The sequence below is a fragment of the Amphibalanus amphitrite genome, unplaced genomic scaffold (assembly GCF_019059575.1).
Source record: "Amphibalanus amphitrite isolate SeventyFive unplaced genomic scaffold, NRLGWU_Aamphi_draft 001668F_arrow, whole genome shotgun sequence".
In the NCBI taxonomy this organism is placed as follows: Eukaryota; Metazoa; Arthropoda; class Thecostraca; order Balanomorpha; family Balanidae; genus Amphibalanus; species Amphibalanus amphitrite.
Window position 1 is genome coordinate 93610 of NW_024883161.1, and position 15458 is coordinate 109067.

The following is a 15458-nucleotide window of genomic DNA, read 5'->3' on the forward strand; positions in this document are numbered from 1 at the left end:
AGGCTAATGCATTGGGATGCCCCCTTAGAATTTGTGACGTCAGCAGAGATCTAACGATTTTTAAATCTTTTACTAAAACAGTTGGTAGCACGCGGTGGTATATGCTGCTTTGCGCGCAACAAATGCCGCACTTCCAAATAAAGTCGCTAGGAACAGCGGTGATCCCAAAAAGTAAACAAAAGTAAAAGTCCAATATCTTAAAAACCGGTGAATATTTTTCGATGAAATTTGGTAGATATTCGTTTTCGCTCTTTCCAAACCGAGAGACATCACTTTCATGCCAAATCATTAACTTTTTTGAAGGTGGGGGGTCCCTTTAATGAAATCTAAGGAAAGACTCGCTTCGCTCGCTTTGTAATGAATTTATTTCAGTGTTTTAATCGATGATGCTCTCTGATAATATGACAAAGCAGGGCCGCAGGCATATAAGCAGTTCGTGCAATTCTAGTTGATATAGGTACTCTGTTCCGTTTCAAGCTTGCAGCCGAAGTGCCCTGCTGAAAGCAGTGCGTGATTTCTGTACATACAGCTCTTCATTTTAAGACGCAAATTCTTGAGCGGAGGAGCGATCTGCCGAATAAACTCCGACTGCAAGCTTGATATGGAACAGACCGAACAGACTATAGCTACTAAGAGAGGCACTGAACCTGATTTAGACACTCCGACTGCAAGCTTGATATGGAACAGACTATAGCTACTAAGAGACGCACTGAACCTGATTTGACCAAATCTGCACCTGATCTGCACCAGATTGCACCAAATGTGTACCAGATGGCTGTCGTGAAAACGGCTAATAGGTGCAGATTAGGTGCAGATTTGGTCAAATTATGTGCATTCGCCAAAAAGCCCGTGGTGAAAATGGCTATTATCTATTTATGAACTGCGTAGACGTTTTGTAGGTACATACATAACATTATAAAAACACAAGCAGCACTATCTCACTGCCGTACCTTATGCTATGCCTCACTGACGAAACTCGTAACACCAGCCAATACAGCATAAGAGAAAACGACGATGTAAACAGATCTTAATAATTATTATCTGCCTGAACAATCGTGATTCATATCACTCCCAATATAGTATTCATCATTTGACTTTACAAGCTGACTATGATGCAAAACAAACAGCCAAATAGTAGGTAAATAGGTATCACGTTCACCGTTCCCGTCAACACATCAAAAAACATATTTACACAAATGTATCTAATAAACAAAGGCTATGTACCTACTTTCGGCAATTTTGCTGTTAAATCATTTTATCTGGATGTCGGCGTCACTTTGATTAACAACAAAAGCACGCGACTAGCACCAATAGCGACAATATTCTAAAACAAGCAGGCTACGCTGTATCTAAGCACCATGTACTGTTGGTGCTTTCACTTGTTTGCAGAGCTTAGCGTGCCTCTTAAAGGGACACTCCCACCTTAACATTAGTTTTGAGTTGAGATAGCCAAATTGGTGGCCATGGCCTGCAAATACCGGTTTGGGCAGTCACAACATCGACAAATGCTTCAATTCGGAGATATGGAATTTCAAACTTGCAGTTTTCGGATTCTAAGGGGCTAGTGCATTGGTATGCCCCCTTAGAATTTGTGACGTCAGCGGAGATCTAACGATTTTAAAATCTTTTACTAAAACGTTTGGTAGCACGCGGTGGTATATGCTGCTTTGCGCGCAACAAATGCCGCACTTTCAAATAAAGTCGCTAGGAACAGCGGAGATCCCAAAAAGTAAACAAAAGTAAAAGTCTAATATCTTGAAAACCGGTGAATATTTTTCGATGAAATTTGGTAGATATTCGTTTTCGCTCTTTCTGAACCGAGCGACATCACTTTCGTGCCAATTCATTAACTTTTTTGAAGGTGGGAGGGTCCCTTTAAAGGGACTGCAACACATGCATATCGTAAACTTTAAAACCTTTGTAACATCATATAGATATTTCAAGCACCTCGATAAGCTTTCGTTTTCAAACAGAATAAAGGAGACTTAATTGGTGTTCATCATTAAAAGTATAACACTAGTAACTACGTTTCAATGAAGGCCAAAACTACGAACGTTTATACTAAAGCCTTCGTCACAGCTTCGTTACAAAATACAGCACAACATCTCTATCAAATAATGAAAGCACGCTGACAAGACACTATGAAACCTTTTCCTACCACGTCTCAAAATACATATATCACGCAGCTTACCACAAACATACTCAACAACACACCACAGCCAAGACCATCACACTGGTTCTTGCTTCGGCCATTCACATCTGTTCATTGAGCATCGCCGCAGCCCTGTACACGAACCGACGCTTTCCGGCGTTCGTCCTCGGTTTGGGGAGGCGAAACCGATCGTCCTGACGCGTGGCTTGTTCACGGCACTCCCGAGCTCGTGTGAACTGTTGGCAGAGGCACCTCGGCTCTCCAGAACGCAACACCGCGCTGGCCAAACGTCGAGTTTGTTCGGCCACCAAAGTCTCAGCGCTCGGCCACAGTTTCAGGGTTTCGGCTTCACGATCGTCACCGCGCTCTAAGTGCGAGCGAATTACCTTTTTGGAGAAGTCGAGGATCTTCTGTATCCGAGCAAGTGTCCTCTTTGCTCCATTTCCAAACACAGAGATGTTTTCCAGAGCGTTGAGGAGAAGTTCTTCGACCTGCGCTTTTGCCTTGGTAATGTTTGCTGCATCATTTGATTGCCGTGACAGGGCGAGCACTGAGCAGTTTTGTAGAACACTCTGCATGAAGAGACACGACCTGTGCATCCCAGCTAAGAACCCGGTCAAAGATGACGCCCAGTATATTTACTTCTGCACGAGCCTCTAGCTCTTTTCGGCCGTACCGAACCCGTGTGGTGTGTTTGATGGACGACAGATTCTTTTGGCTACCAAACAGAACTACTTCGATGCTGCTCCTTTTTATACGTATAGTGTTCATCGCTCCAGATCTGTAGAGTCTGAAGCAGTTTCTCCATTTGAAGTCTCAATGCATCCATCTCCTGTTTTTTGCCGGAAACAGTGACCAGTATGGTGTCGATGAACTGCAATGTCTCCGTTTCGATGTTCTTTGACGTAGACACCTTTTCGCAGGCTTCACTCAGACTGTCGAAGAAGATACAGCACAGCAGTGACCAGAGCGCCGAGTTCGGCGACGACCTCATGGCTTGGGGTACCTTTTCAAAGACTTTACCGCTCACTGGGTCGCTGAAGAGCTGAGAATCACCACTCAGGTACGACGAGAGCCACGTGGTGTCGACTCCAATCTCTTCCAGTCTGGTGAGCACCTTCGGCAGTTCGACCGATTCTGTGTCGAGGTTCAGCCGGCACAACAACGACACATCACCTCGGTCCATGGCTCCCAAAACATTGTCAGAGGCGGCAATCAGTACCGTTTCCTTCGAGTGGTGGCGACGACAGCCATGCTGAGCATCCGAGAGCAGATGTTTGTCGGAGGCGTGCTCGAAGAGCTGTCGATGCACGATGCTTTCCATTATCTTGGCCATGACTGGGACGGGTACAACAGCTGCTGACCGCCGTCGTGGTTTCTTTCGTCGGCTTTTACTTTGGCGCTGTGTGAAGGGCCTCCACGACGATGGTACTTGAGCCTGACTCAGTGAAAAGTTGACAATGTGGAGCAGCTGACCACCCGCGGAATCCATCACAGCCTTCAGCATATCCAAAGTTAAGTCGTCAGCGTCCGGAGAGGTACAATCCTCAACCTCATGAACCGCACTGCGCAGCTCTTGAAGAGAGATAGGTGATAGCGTGAAATCGTGAGCCTTTTCACACCCTTTTGACGACGTAGTTGTGCCAGCTCCCTCTTCGTGTTGAACAGAGATGTCGATGCTCTGATGCTCTCCTTTTACGTTGTCCTGCTGGGTTTTCAGCTCGCTGATATCCTGGCGCTCTTCGCTGGTTGCTGGAGTGCAATGAGTCGAACATCTATGAGTTTCGAGAGTAAGAATGTCCAGAAAACGCCTCCACTTTTCTTCAGCCGTTTCCGCTTTTGTCACGGACGACCAGTCTGCTTTCATGAGTGTTGTGCGGAGGTCGATTGGTTGTTCATCCCCAGGATCTGATCGGGTTGCCGCAGCTTTGCGACGGGCAGGTGACAGTTGAAATTCAACTTCAATAAGTCTGCGCGGGGGTTGTAAAGTCTGCGTGTACGTCATGCGCGGTGCATTTACTAACAGCCACGTCACCGTTAGAAAGCACGACATCCAACAGAGATCCGCTGCTGTGAGTGTTTCCAGTGACGTGCTGTGACAGTCGCAGGGCATTTGCCAAGTCCGTGAACCGTTTCTGTGGTGCACATGGCTCCGCTTTCAACAAGTCACAGTTCAAATCCCCACAGACCATAAGAGCGCTATTCGGATAGCGAGTGTAGATCTCTTGTATTTGGGTCTCAAGATCGTCAAAGTCAGCGTCAAGTGTCGATACTTTGTTGTCCGGGGGTCGATAAACTGTTCCAATGATTAGGCGCCTGTCAGTTTTGTGACGAAGTCGTCTGCCGATCCTGATGGACACCCGTCACCCACAGGGACTCTAGCCTGCTGTTGCGACACACTTGGGAACGCAGCCTGATAGTGGTCGTTCTGAGGCATGTTCTCGTGAAAATCGCCACACCTCCACCGCATTTCTTGGTTTTGTCGCGTCTGTCCTTTCTGATCAGCTGATAGCCCTCTGGTACCTCGACGTTTTTGTCCGGTTTAAGCCAAGTTTCAGTGAGGGCAATCAAATCAAGCTTCCGGTCCTCCAATTCAAAGGGCAGCTTTGGGAGTTTGTCCTTGTTAGCTGACTGAATGTTGACAACACCGATTCTAAACAAAGTTGAACGTTTTTGTATCGCCGCTCTGACGGAACTTGAGCGCCACTTTCTGTAGCGTTGGCCTTGCCTTCCACCTGGTCGCCAACGGGCCCATTTTGAGACACAGGGACGAAGTACTTTTCCCCGCCTAGCAGGATGAGACAAATGTGTCACTGAGGAACCCAACATTCGTGGAGCTGAACGACTGCTCAGTGTCCTCAATTTTCGCGGCATTTTCCCGGAAGTGCTTGCCTTTTGGGATTTTAGTAGAACTCCGGACCTGGACTGAGAAGGTACCGGCGGTCGATCTGCTGATGTTGTAACATCCGGAATCCGATGCGGACCCCGATTTACTGAGCGCTCACAATCACCTCTGACCGCGGTAGCTACTTCAGACTCGCGAGAGCTAACCTGAGCACTTTCGACTAAGTCTGAAGCTTGACCTTGACCTTTGACTTCTGACCTGTCATTGGAGCTCTCAAGGTCATGTCCCTTCAGCAGGGATTCGGAGGAGATCGGCCAAACCGCTGCCTTCAGTCGTCTCAGATAATTAGTTATCAGCCAGGCGCTCATTTTGACAGCTGAAACAAACGTAAAATGCAGATTAATTAGAAGGTGAAATCAGAACCACACAATTCAACTCAGAATATTTATTGAATCAATATTGCAGCAATGCGTAAATTACACGTTCGCGCTAAATTGATAACAGTGAACCGGATGCTGACGAAGTATTCGGGGTCCGCTAAGCTTTAAAACATTTCAAAACATCTCGGAATTTAGTATACAAGTTATAAGAAAAAGTGCAAAGTTTGTGGTCAATTTTGAGCATGACCATGAGATGACCTTGAATTTGAATGTTATGCACATCATCGGAATCCGAAGACTCTCTTCTTTTGTCGACTCTCATCCATTTTAGCCGGTATTATGCACCATGCCGTCCTCTGGAACACGTACTATGAGACCACTACAAAAATGCTGGTTTTTGCCTTTGACCTTGACTTCTGACCTTGAAAATATCAGTCAAATTTTGTGGGGGCAAAAACATGGTCTTGCCCCCACAGCCTCCTGCCAGTGGGGGCAGTTTGCGACTCTGCCCCCACTGCCCCCACGGTGGCGCCACTTGGCCGATTGCGCTGAAAGTTGGCATGTAGGTATAGGCACCCACTAGGCAATGCATATCCATGTGCCAGAATTGGGGTGCTGCTGCACGTGTGCACGTGCAGGGGTCGTTTCCAGATCTTAAGAACGGCTGGGCCGATTGTGCTCAAATTTGGCACATCGCTAGAGACCGGTTAGTAGGGTGCCGTGCACAAGTCAGTTGGAGGTAGGTACCCCCTCGCAATTTCGCACGTGCAAGGCTCACCCTCTCGCTCGCTCCGTTAGTCGCCCCAAAAGGCATTAGGTATACTGGTGACTGGTGATCTATCAGGACGTCTCCATTAGGGGAAGCGGAGGTAACACCGCCCCCCTAAGCTTTTCACCAAAATGAGAGAATATGTGTGAAGTCTCTTGGTAGTTATTGTCTTGGTTACAATATTTAAACATTTTCTCACGTGTTTTAGGTACTTATTTTGCATGCTCCTAAAAGGTTTTCATGTATCACGACTTTTAAAAATACCTTGCATATTTGCTGCCTACAAATTGTGTGGGTAACCCCGCCACCGGTGTTGATGTTAACCCAACCCATTCCTACGAAAGCTTTTAATTGTTCAGAGATCGTGTGCGATGAGTTTCCTGTCGGTAAGTGGTAATTTTCGCAAATAATCGGTAATGGACACCTAAATAGGTATAGGTTCATCAGCTGTTTGCCAGTTTTATACAGCTGGCAAGTGCTTGGTCGGGATGCATGAAAAATATAAAGTAAAAAATCAAATAAGCTGCTTATTCCCGACTTAGGAACATCTACGAACATAAATAAAGCGTGTCTTTGGAGTTTCATCACTTATCACATTACAAACAGGAAACACCGCAACCTCAATTGGGGTAACACCGCCACGGGGTGGCGGTGTTCCCCAATAAGTGATCACAAGCAAAAATCGCCAGCGGTAAGAATGTACTACACGGTTCAAGCAAACTTATCTTACTGGACAAAGCCAATCAGTTATTTTTCGATGTAATCAAGTAAATCAAAATGAGTCTCTACTTACAGACATTCAAAAGTGCTCCCAACTCATCGAATTTTTATAAGAGAATGTGCATTTTTCTTTAAATGCCCACATTGAGCTTCGATTACACTGAAACACCGGAACACAAATCAGAAGACGCTTACCTGCGTGCGGTCAATAGGAAATAACGGATTTTTACACTTCACATTTCATACTTTCGCCGCCAGATGGGGTGGCGGTGTTTCCCACAGTGGCGGTGTTACCCCCGCTTCCCCTACTCACACAAAGATGGCTTCTTCAGTCTTCACTCTTCACACTGCACAGCACGTCCTACGTTCATCGTTCACTGACTTCATGACCATGCCCAAATAGGTCGACCGAACCAATAAGTGTGAGGGAATATAGGGATGCATGAGGCATGCAAGTGACGTCACACTCACGGGAGCAATGCAAAAGCGATTATGCGATATGGGGTGAGTTAACCCGCGCCCCGCTGGGCTATTCAGCCATACGCGCCCTGCTGGGGGGGGGGGGGCAGATTCTGCCCCCCCCCCTGTCTAACTTCCGAACCGATGGTCGTAGAAAGACGGGGAAAACGGCAATCGAAAGCTCTCAACAAGGCGGATCTTAAGAGCCCAATTTTTTTTGCTTAAGTAGGTCAGAGGTCAGGTCAAGGTCAGGTCAAGGGTACAAAATGCAAGTTTCTACAGTATCGGCCTTGCACCGTAGTTGGCGAAGAATGGACTGAGACTGATTGCCCAAAACGTGTTCTTAGACTACCAAGACAATATTCGTTGCACACAATGTCATTCAAAGGTGAAGGTCAAGGTCAGGTCAGGTCAGGTCAGGTCACCAAAAACAAAATATAGAAAAGGGCATGTGCGACACATGTTTTATGGGTCATTTTACTTATGGAATTCAATAGGCACACTCAATAAGTGATATGGACCACCTCTGGATGAATTTCAGGTCGAGGTCAGGTCAAGGTCAGGTCAAGTGAGGTCAAATTTTGAAGTTGGTTGTTAAGGCCTAAAAAGGTGTCTATCCGATGCAGTTTTTCACGACGAATCGAATGGTGCTATTTTTGTTTCCGTATGAGGTCTAGAACTTCCAAAAAATTCATTTTTCAAAATTTTTGTGTGTCGTGACGTCATAAAATTTTGAATAACCCCACATTTTTGAACCGATTCTTCTAAAAATTGGTATGCAGGTGCACATAGACAACTTCTTTGACATATATTCCGGTTTTTTCGACACACTCAAAATTTTGAATTTTATAAATAATTTCCCAAAAAAGTCAGTTTTTTTAGAAAATTTTGGCCAAAATCCAAAATTTTCAAAAAACCCAGATAGCCATTTGATAGACAAAGTAGAATCACGTATAACCTTTTTTGTTACGTCTTGATTCCTTTAAAAATGAAGATGTTAGCGGCGTTTGAAATTTTGCCGTTTTTGAGGCGAAAATGGCGAACATGACGTCACTAAAACGTCAATTTCTCAAAAATTTTCCGACGGATTTCGCTCAAATTTTCAGGGAACGTGTCAAATTGATGTATGATAAGGTAGGTACTGAAAGTTTGACGTCGCTGGCGTAACGCGTTTAGAAGTTATTGGCGAAAAACGGGAGGGGGGCAGATTCTGCCCCCCCCCCCAGCGGGGCGCGGGTTAAGACTTTTTTATACAAGGCGATGTGGAAGAAGTGGATAATTTACATGGCGCTCTGGCCTCTGGGTGTAGGAGCTTCGGATCCTTCAATGGTCACATACTGAAAGATTGTGGAGCTTGTGGCGTCATCAAACTGGCAATTTCATTTTCCCATCCTGTTGCAGGAAGTTGCAGGACTTGTGTTGCCAGGCAAAAAGGCGTAGGTATGCCTATGCAGTATGCACCATGAGTCGGACCGTTGTTAATATTGTTGAGAGCAGACTTGAGGGTGCGCTTTTCCATGCCAATGCCATTAGGGACCGGACGGCGGACGCCGGACGATCACCTTCACCCAAAATGGGACAATCGTGGACAAACATACTAACTCTGCACTAAGGCTATGACTGGCAGCAGGGGAATACCCGTTACGCCCGTTACCCTTACGTCATATTTCTGCCCTCTGATTGGTCAGTGATGAGATCATCGCCAAACTATATACTATCCAGCTAGTATAAAGAAGAATGTACGAGCCAAAGCATTTGAAAAATGCAGTTTTATTAATAATCCTCCTAACTTTTAATCTGCATTAATTTTTTACCAAGTAGGAGAATATCAAAGAAAAATTAATACAAATCATTTCTACACTTAGGCTCATATTTAGTCGAAAAGCTAGCACGCTACCAATTCCTACTAAATTGTACGCGATTGCACCACCTTTCGTCATTGCCCACGGCAGTTTGCTGGCCGGTATAGAATCTGGCGGCATCCGTGAGGCCCTTTTCGCTTCTGGCTGGTGCGTACGTCGGTCGTGTGTCGAATAACGGCTCCGGAAACTCTGGGACCTTCCAGTCACCGAGGCGACACCCCTCCTGGGGGTTCGACGGTTTTCCTACGACGGTCAACTTGCCGGCGATACGGCGTCGGGGCGTTGACATTCATTCGTGACTGTTGTGGGGAAGGTAAGCATTCCTGACGTCTCGGCCTTGGTAACATATGAAGCACCATGCAGGCATCATGGCTGATCATATACAATTTAAGTTACTAATGATTCACTCATTTCATTGACTTGATGAGTCACTACTGGCCTTGCCTCAGAAATCAATTGAAGGTCTTGGCCTTGGGCTCGGTCTGCCTTTTTCAAGCTTCACTGTCCGACCATTGACAAGTGATATGCTTCTGAAACAATTTCCATTTTAGTTACCCTGCAATTTATGGTAATGGATGATTTGTAGAGCTTTTCCAAAATATTTATTTTTGAATTGTTATATTTCATGGAACATCTAATTAGAGGAAATGTAACATAATTTTTCATTGTTGGACAATGCCGTGCCAATGTTTGTAACATACTGCTTTAGTACAACAAAATATGCTGGGCCAGACAGTTTCTGTTTATACCTGAGGTTGTCTGAGGTGTCTTCCCCAGGTAGCATTCTTTCCTGCTTGTTTGTGACCCAGATCTTCTTTTCCAGGGTCTGCTGGATATTGGCCTCAGGTTCTGGTGAACCTCCCCTGGCTGGACTGGATTGGGCTATTGCCCTAGGCCTTGTTTTTCAATAAGGCCATATTTTCTGAGGAGCTTCAAAGGAGCAACATTTCTTTTTCATTCCCTGATACTTCTAAAGTAAGTTCAAGTTTCAACCATCATAACTTTCTGCATGTAGCTAGTTGCCACCAAGCACAGCTCGCAAACAGCCCAAAGTGGTGTGCTATTATTGATGACTTACAGCACATCTGTTTCAATGTCCTGCCCTGCTGTCTTGTCTGTGGACTATGTTATGCTTGTCGCAAAGAAACCAGTCTGGGATGCTGTTCATGCTCTGTGACTGTGCTCAACAGTTGTTAGCTACTGCTGGGTGACTGGTTATGGCCTGTGGTTTGTCTTCAATCCTGAGGTCAATCAGATGTTAGTTAAACACAGTTATTATGCAGTTTTTCATAGTATAGATACTTAGGTACTCATTCAGATGAATAGGAATTGTTGTGCATACCAAAATGGAAATTATCTTAAATTCATACTTTGTATTGTCAAGCAAGTAATTTTGGTCTCTCCATGACAAATTAGGTGTTTGAATTAACAGCAGTGTTCTAAAATTGGATTTTGGTTGGGTGTAATGATGAAGAAAAATCCTAGGATGGGAAAAGGGAAGTAAATGCCTAAAGTATTTTCACAGAATGGCATTACCCCATTTTACTGCTAATCAACAAAGCAGGATTTTATGTCAGGATCTTGGCAAGATCTGAAAGAAAAGGATTTGATGCATCAGCTGCCAAATCATATGCAACCTGGCTGTTTGAATGCATGAAACATTTCTTTGAAGATAAAATAATGCCTTTTTTCTTATTTTTGGGATTGAAACTTTTTTCGTTATGTGTCATATTCCACCCAAAATTCTGAGAAATGCAATGCTGATGAGCAGTCTTTGTGTTCTGTTCTGTTTCTCATTTATGTTTTTGTTGTTGCCCTTGACAATCTTGGGACTTTTTTGTCTTCAGGGTTTTTGGCCATAAGCATGCACATTGGGTTATCAGTAAACTTGTTTCATCCCTGTACAGTTTGGTTTTGCGCATTTACAGAGGGTGACTTGGCTGAATGTTAGTGTGGAGTGCTGCAGTGATTTGTCCGGCGCGTGCTGACGGCGGCCTTGCCGCTGTCCACAGGCTGACCTGGCTCGGTCAGCTGGACCTCACTGGACCCACAGGCGCCCGCCGTGCTCTGGTTCCGGCCGCTTCGGCCGCGCCCCGCCCCACCGACCCGATGGTGAACCGGGTGGTAAGAGGCGCTGGGGGCGTTCGTCGCGAGTAGCACGTTCCTCGTTCCTGGCGCATCTCAGTCTGACCATCACTCAGCAGCGCGGTCTGTCTCGCGTGATCTCCGCCGCGTTGGCCTCACCAACTGACGACCCGCCCCTGCCACTGTCCGTTGCAGAACATACAATGTTCGCTACTAGGAGCCTCGCCGTCATCTTCTACGTCTCAAATGCTGAAGGAGGCGAAACTGGAGGTGCCCAGCCTGGTGCTGGGCCCTCCGAGCCCCAGCTGGATCGACCTGATCGTCGGGTCTCCACCGGGTCTCCTGAAAGAGCCCCGCGTCCTGGAGGATCCAACACCGCCGCTGGAGGCAGTAGTCCAGACCCGAGTGCAGTCCCGCCGCCAGCAGCCAGCCTCCGCCAGCGAGATTTCCTCGGCGAGCGGGACGATTTCCTCGGCGAGCGGGACGATTTCCTCGGCGAGCAGGACGATTTCCTCGGCGAGCAGGACGATTTCCTCGACGAGCTGTGTGGCGGAGCGAGCGACGAATGCGAGCTGCGAGTCCCGCAAGCGCACGACGACCTCCAGTGGCGAGTTTTCGAAGACGACGACGACGAACAGTGTGAAGAGGCGTTGCGTGGAGGTTTCTGGAGACGAGACGCCGGCTACCGCTCACCTGGACGACTGGAGCGCCGCGGTCGCTGTGGACACGCTGAACCAGACGTTTCTGGCGCCCTCCAGCGGCATGGAGGGCTACGACGCCGAGCTGATGAGTGAGCTGTGGGGAGACCTCCTGCTGGACGCCTCGCCCGAGTGGAATGGTGAGGAGGGACTTGTGGGCGACGTGCGGGACAGCCGTGGGGGAGACTTTGACGAGGATTGTGCTCAGGCATCGTACTTGCGGTGCGAAATTGATTGAACGCCGAGATTCCTTGTAACGCTGATAAGCAAATGACAGTTTCACTCCCTCTTTTATTGTTCATTCATAACAGAAAACACTAGCTTGTCAGTTCACTTATTTATCAATAGCCTATTCACTCACTTCTCAACGCTTCTCTCTTATCTCCAACAGGCCACAGCATAACACCCCTCCGCTCACCATACCCACACCAGTCTGCGCTGAGCCACCAGAGTCCCTCGCTAACCCGTATGGCTGTGCTGTGTCCACAGGCAGCTCACTGGATGCTGCCGTGCTGCCGTGTGATCAACTGCCGACGCCCACCCCGCTGTCCGACAGCCACCTCATCGACGAGGTCTCCGAGGAACAGCTGGTGAGCGGATCTGTCCGTGTGTTAGTCTGTCTGTCTGTCTCTGTCTGTCTGTATGTCTGTCTGTCGCTGTCTATTTGTCTGACTTTGTATGTTCATCTCTGTCTGTCTGTCTGTGTCTGACTGTGTATGTTTGTCTCTGTGTCGGTCTGAGTTTCTCTCTCTCTCTCTCTCTCTCTCTCTCTCTCTCTCTCTCTCTCTCTCTCTCTCTCTCTCTCTCTCTCTCTCTCTCTCTCTCCTCTCTCTCTCTCTCTCTCCTCTCTCTCTCTCTCTCTCTCTCTCTCTCTCTCTCTCTCTCTCTCTCTCTCTCTCTCTCTCTCTCTCTCTCTCTCTCTCCTTCTCTCTCTCTCCTCTCTCTCCTTCTCTCTCTCTCTCTCTCTCTCTCTCTCTCTCCTTCTCTCTCCTTCTCTCTCTCTCTCTCTCTCTCTCTCTCTCTCTCTCTCTCTCTCTCTCTCTCTCTCTCTCTCTCTTCTTCTCTCTCTCTCTCTCTCTTTCTCTCTTTCTCTTTCTCTCTCTTTCTCTCTCTCTCTCTCTCTTCTCTCTCTTCTTTCTCCTCTCTCTTCTCTCTCTTCTCTCTCTTCTCTCTTTCTCTCACTTACTCTCACTCTCACTCTCGCTCTCTCTCGCCTGCCCTTTCTCAATGATGCAGTGGATTTAGCTGATGGGTTATTTTGCCATTTGTTTTTAATGATTATTCTATCCGCCTCTTTGTGGCGGTAACTCGTGTAATAAGACCTCAAAGATGGGTTGTGCAGGTGCGTTGTATATTTTCAGGCTTCGTTCCTGCGTCTGCTAATGCTCGTTGTCTGTCTTTCAGCTGGAACTGGCTGAGATCCTGGAACCTGCCATGCCCGAGGTGGCCGCCGCCGCCGCCGCCCAGACCGAATCTCTGCCGCCCCCGCCCCCGCCGGCGCCCGCGACCACGACAACCGAGGTACGCACAGCGGTACTCAAAGAGGGCCAGGGCCGGCCCAGGGGGTCTTCTTAACTAGAATTGCTGGCTGGGGGATGTCTGGACGTACTTCTGTCTGAAACAGACTCTTTCCGCGTTCAGGAAATCGCATGCGAGAGCCTATTCAAATACATTGTAATTCTTCTCGCATCAATCGCTTGCGGAAGGTGCGTGCGATTGATGCGAGCGTGATTCCATGTATTTGAATAGGCTCTCGCATGCGATTTCCTGACTGCGGAAAGAGTCTGTTTCAGGCTTTAATTTCTGGTGGCAGTGATTCTGGTATCTAAGCGAGACATGTTAGTTTGTTTTATGGAATGTTCAGTGTTTGGCTGTTTGGCATCGTTTTAAATGTTCCTACATACGAATGTTTCAGCGCTAGTTGTATTGGCGTTTTCCAGTGGTTCCTACCCTGACTCTTCTACTTCCCTCCAGGCGCCAGCCGCAGCCACCATCGACCTGGCTGCTCTTCTAGAGGAGACCGAGATCGTGTTCAGCCCGGAGCTCGCCACACCATCCGAGCCGGCTCCGGCGGCTCCTCCGGTGGCTCCTCCGGCGGCGGAGGAGTCGACCCACTATCTCCTGGTGGTGACCCCTCCGGCGGACACCTCCGGCGGCCCCTCCTCCAGCTCCTCCGAGACGCCCGACGACCCCGAGTGGGAGCCCGACGACGCCTCCTCGCGTTGGTCGTCGATATCGACAGACGCTGAGCCGGCGGAGTCGCTCGGCGCGACGGCACCGACGCGGAAGCGCGCCGCGCGTCGCCCGCCGGCCGCCACTCCGGCGGAGAAGTACCGCCGGATCCGCGATACTAACAACGAGGCGTCGCGTCGCAGCCGCCAGCAGAGGAAGCAGAGGGAGCTGGACACCCAGTCGCGGGCAGAGCAGCTGGAGAGCGAGAACGCCAGGCTGAGGGAGCGCGCCGCCGTGCTGGAGGGCCTGCTGGAGCGGGTGAAGGCACTGGCGCCGCTGCTGACGGCCAAGCGGTGAGGTGGCGGACGAGGTAGTGGTAGGCGGCGGACAGTGGCGGGCTGCAGTGAATACCGCGGCGAGGCTGCTGCGGTGAATGCCGGCCGGCCAGGACGCTATGCCGCGCGGCCGGAGGACATACGGACAGCAAATGCTACACAAACTGCCTGCGGGTATTTTTAGTGAATCGGCACTCGGTGCCTTAGTCAATGGTGTGCTACATGTGATGTTGGGCAGTGAATTGCCCCAACCTATTTATCTAGTGAGAATTTGACGATGCGACTGAAGTCGCCGGCCCGAAGCGGTTGTTCGGTGCCCATGTGTTATGTCTTGCACAATGTTCTTCGTTTATAATACAAGAGATTCGAACCATTAAGGAAGATTAGTTGTTCCAATGGTTCGCATTCCATGTGCGATTACTGTAATGTCGCCCTGCGAAGTGTCCGCAGCTGTTTGTCAAGAGGAACAGATGTATGTCGCATCGTACGCGGTTAGTTACCTTTGACGAGTGTGAATTGTGAAGTACTTATCGTTCCATATCATTCGGTCATAGCTGTTTGGTATTGCTGATTGTAAAAATACTCTGACCACTTTGTTTGAATCGTCACATGTATTGAGTTGCTATCATGCTCTGCGAATAATCACCCTGCATCGTTTCGGTTAAATACAAATCGCATTCAAAATATCTGTTTTGGTCATGGGTCATGGGCGACGGGTATTGTCATTGTCCGGCTGATTGGTCCTTTACAACTACTACTGATTATGTAGGACGGTACAAATTCTGGCGCAAGGATAAGTGGCTAGGAGTCTCGGTTCGCGATAAACAATATCAAAACACTCATTAGAAAGCCTCTGCTAAATTACTGAAGAAAAGGAGGGGGAGGAACTGTTGTTGTACATTTTGGCATTTGCCAATATTGATAACAGCTGTGGTTAACACGTTACGCTCCTGGCGCGACGCTTCTGGGTGGGTTGAAAAG

At 48.1% G+C, this 15458-nt stretch overlaps 1 protein-coding gene across 3 annotated transcripts; it reads left to right on the forward strand.

Moving 5' to 3' along the window:
- Positions 1 to 9253: 9253 nt before the first annotated feature.
- LOC122374529 (cyclic AMP-dependent transcription factor ATF-5-like) lies at positions 9254 to 15161 on the forward strand. Of its 3 annotated transcripts, none has more exons than XM_043353337.1 (7): positions 9265 to 9500; positions 10011 to 10162; positions 11468 to 11733; positions 11776 to 12110; positions 12460 to 12560; positions 13375 to 13491; positions 13945 to 15161. In XM_043353337.1, the coding sequence occupies exons 3-7, from the start codon at positions 11519 to 11521 to the stop codon at positions 14497 to 14499; spliced, it is 1323 nt and encodes a 440-aa protein (XP_043209272.1). In that variant the 5' UTR covers positions 9265 to 9500; positions 10011 to 10162; positions 11468 to 11518; the 3' UTR covers positions 14500 to 15161. The 3 variants fall into 3 exon arrangements, with proteins under 3 accessions (XP_043209271.1, XP_043209272.1, XP_043209273.1); XM_043353338.1 differs by having other exon boundaries at positions 11468 to 11715; positions 11758 to 12110; XM_043353336.1 differs by having other exon boundaries at positions 9254 to 9500; positions 11468 to 12110.
- The last annotated feature ends 297 nt before the right edge of the window (positions 15162 to 15458 follow it).

Bases quoted from the DNA above. Each gene is read 5' to 3' on its own strand.
- LOC122374529 (XM_043353336.1), top strand. From the start codon at position 11,519: ATGCTGAAGGAGGCGAAACTGGAGGTGCCCAGCCTGGTGCTGGGCCCT. The intron at 12,111-12,459 runs GTGAGGAGGGAC...CTGTGTCCACAG, and splicing joins CGCCTCGCCCGAGTGGAATG to GCAGCTCACTGGATGCTGCC. The intron at 12,561-13,374 runs GTGAGCGGATCT...TCTGTCTTTCAG, and splicing joins AGGTCTCCGAGGAACAGCTG to CTGGAACTGGCTGAGATCCT.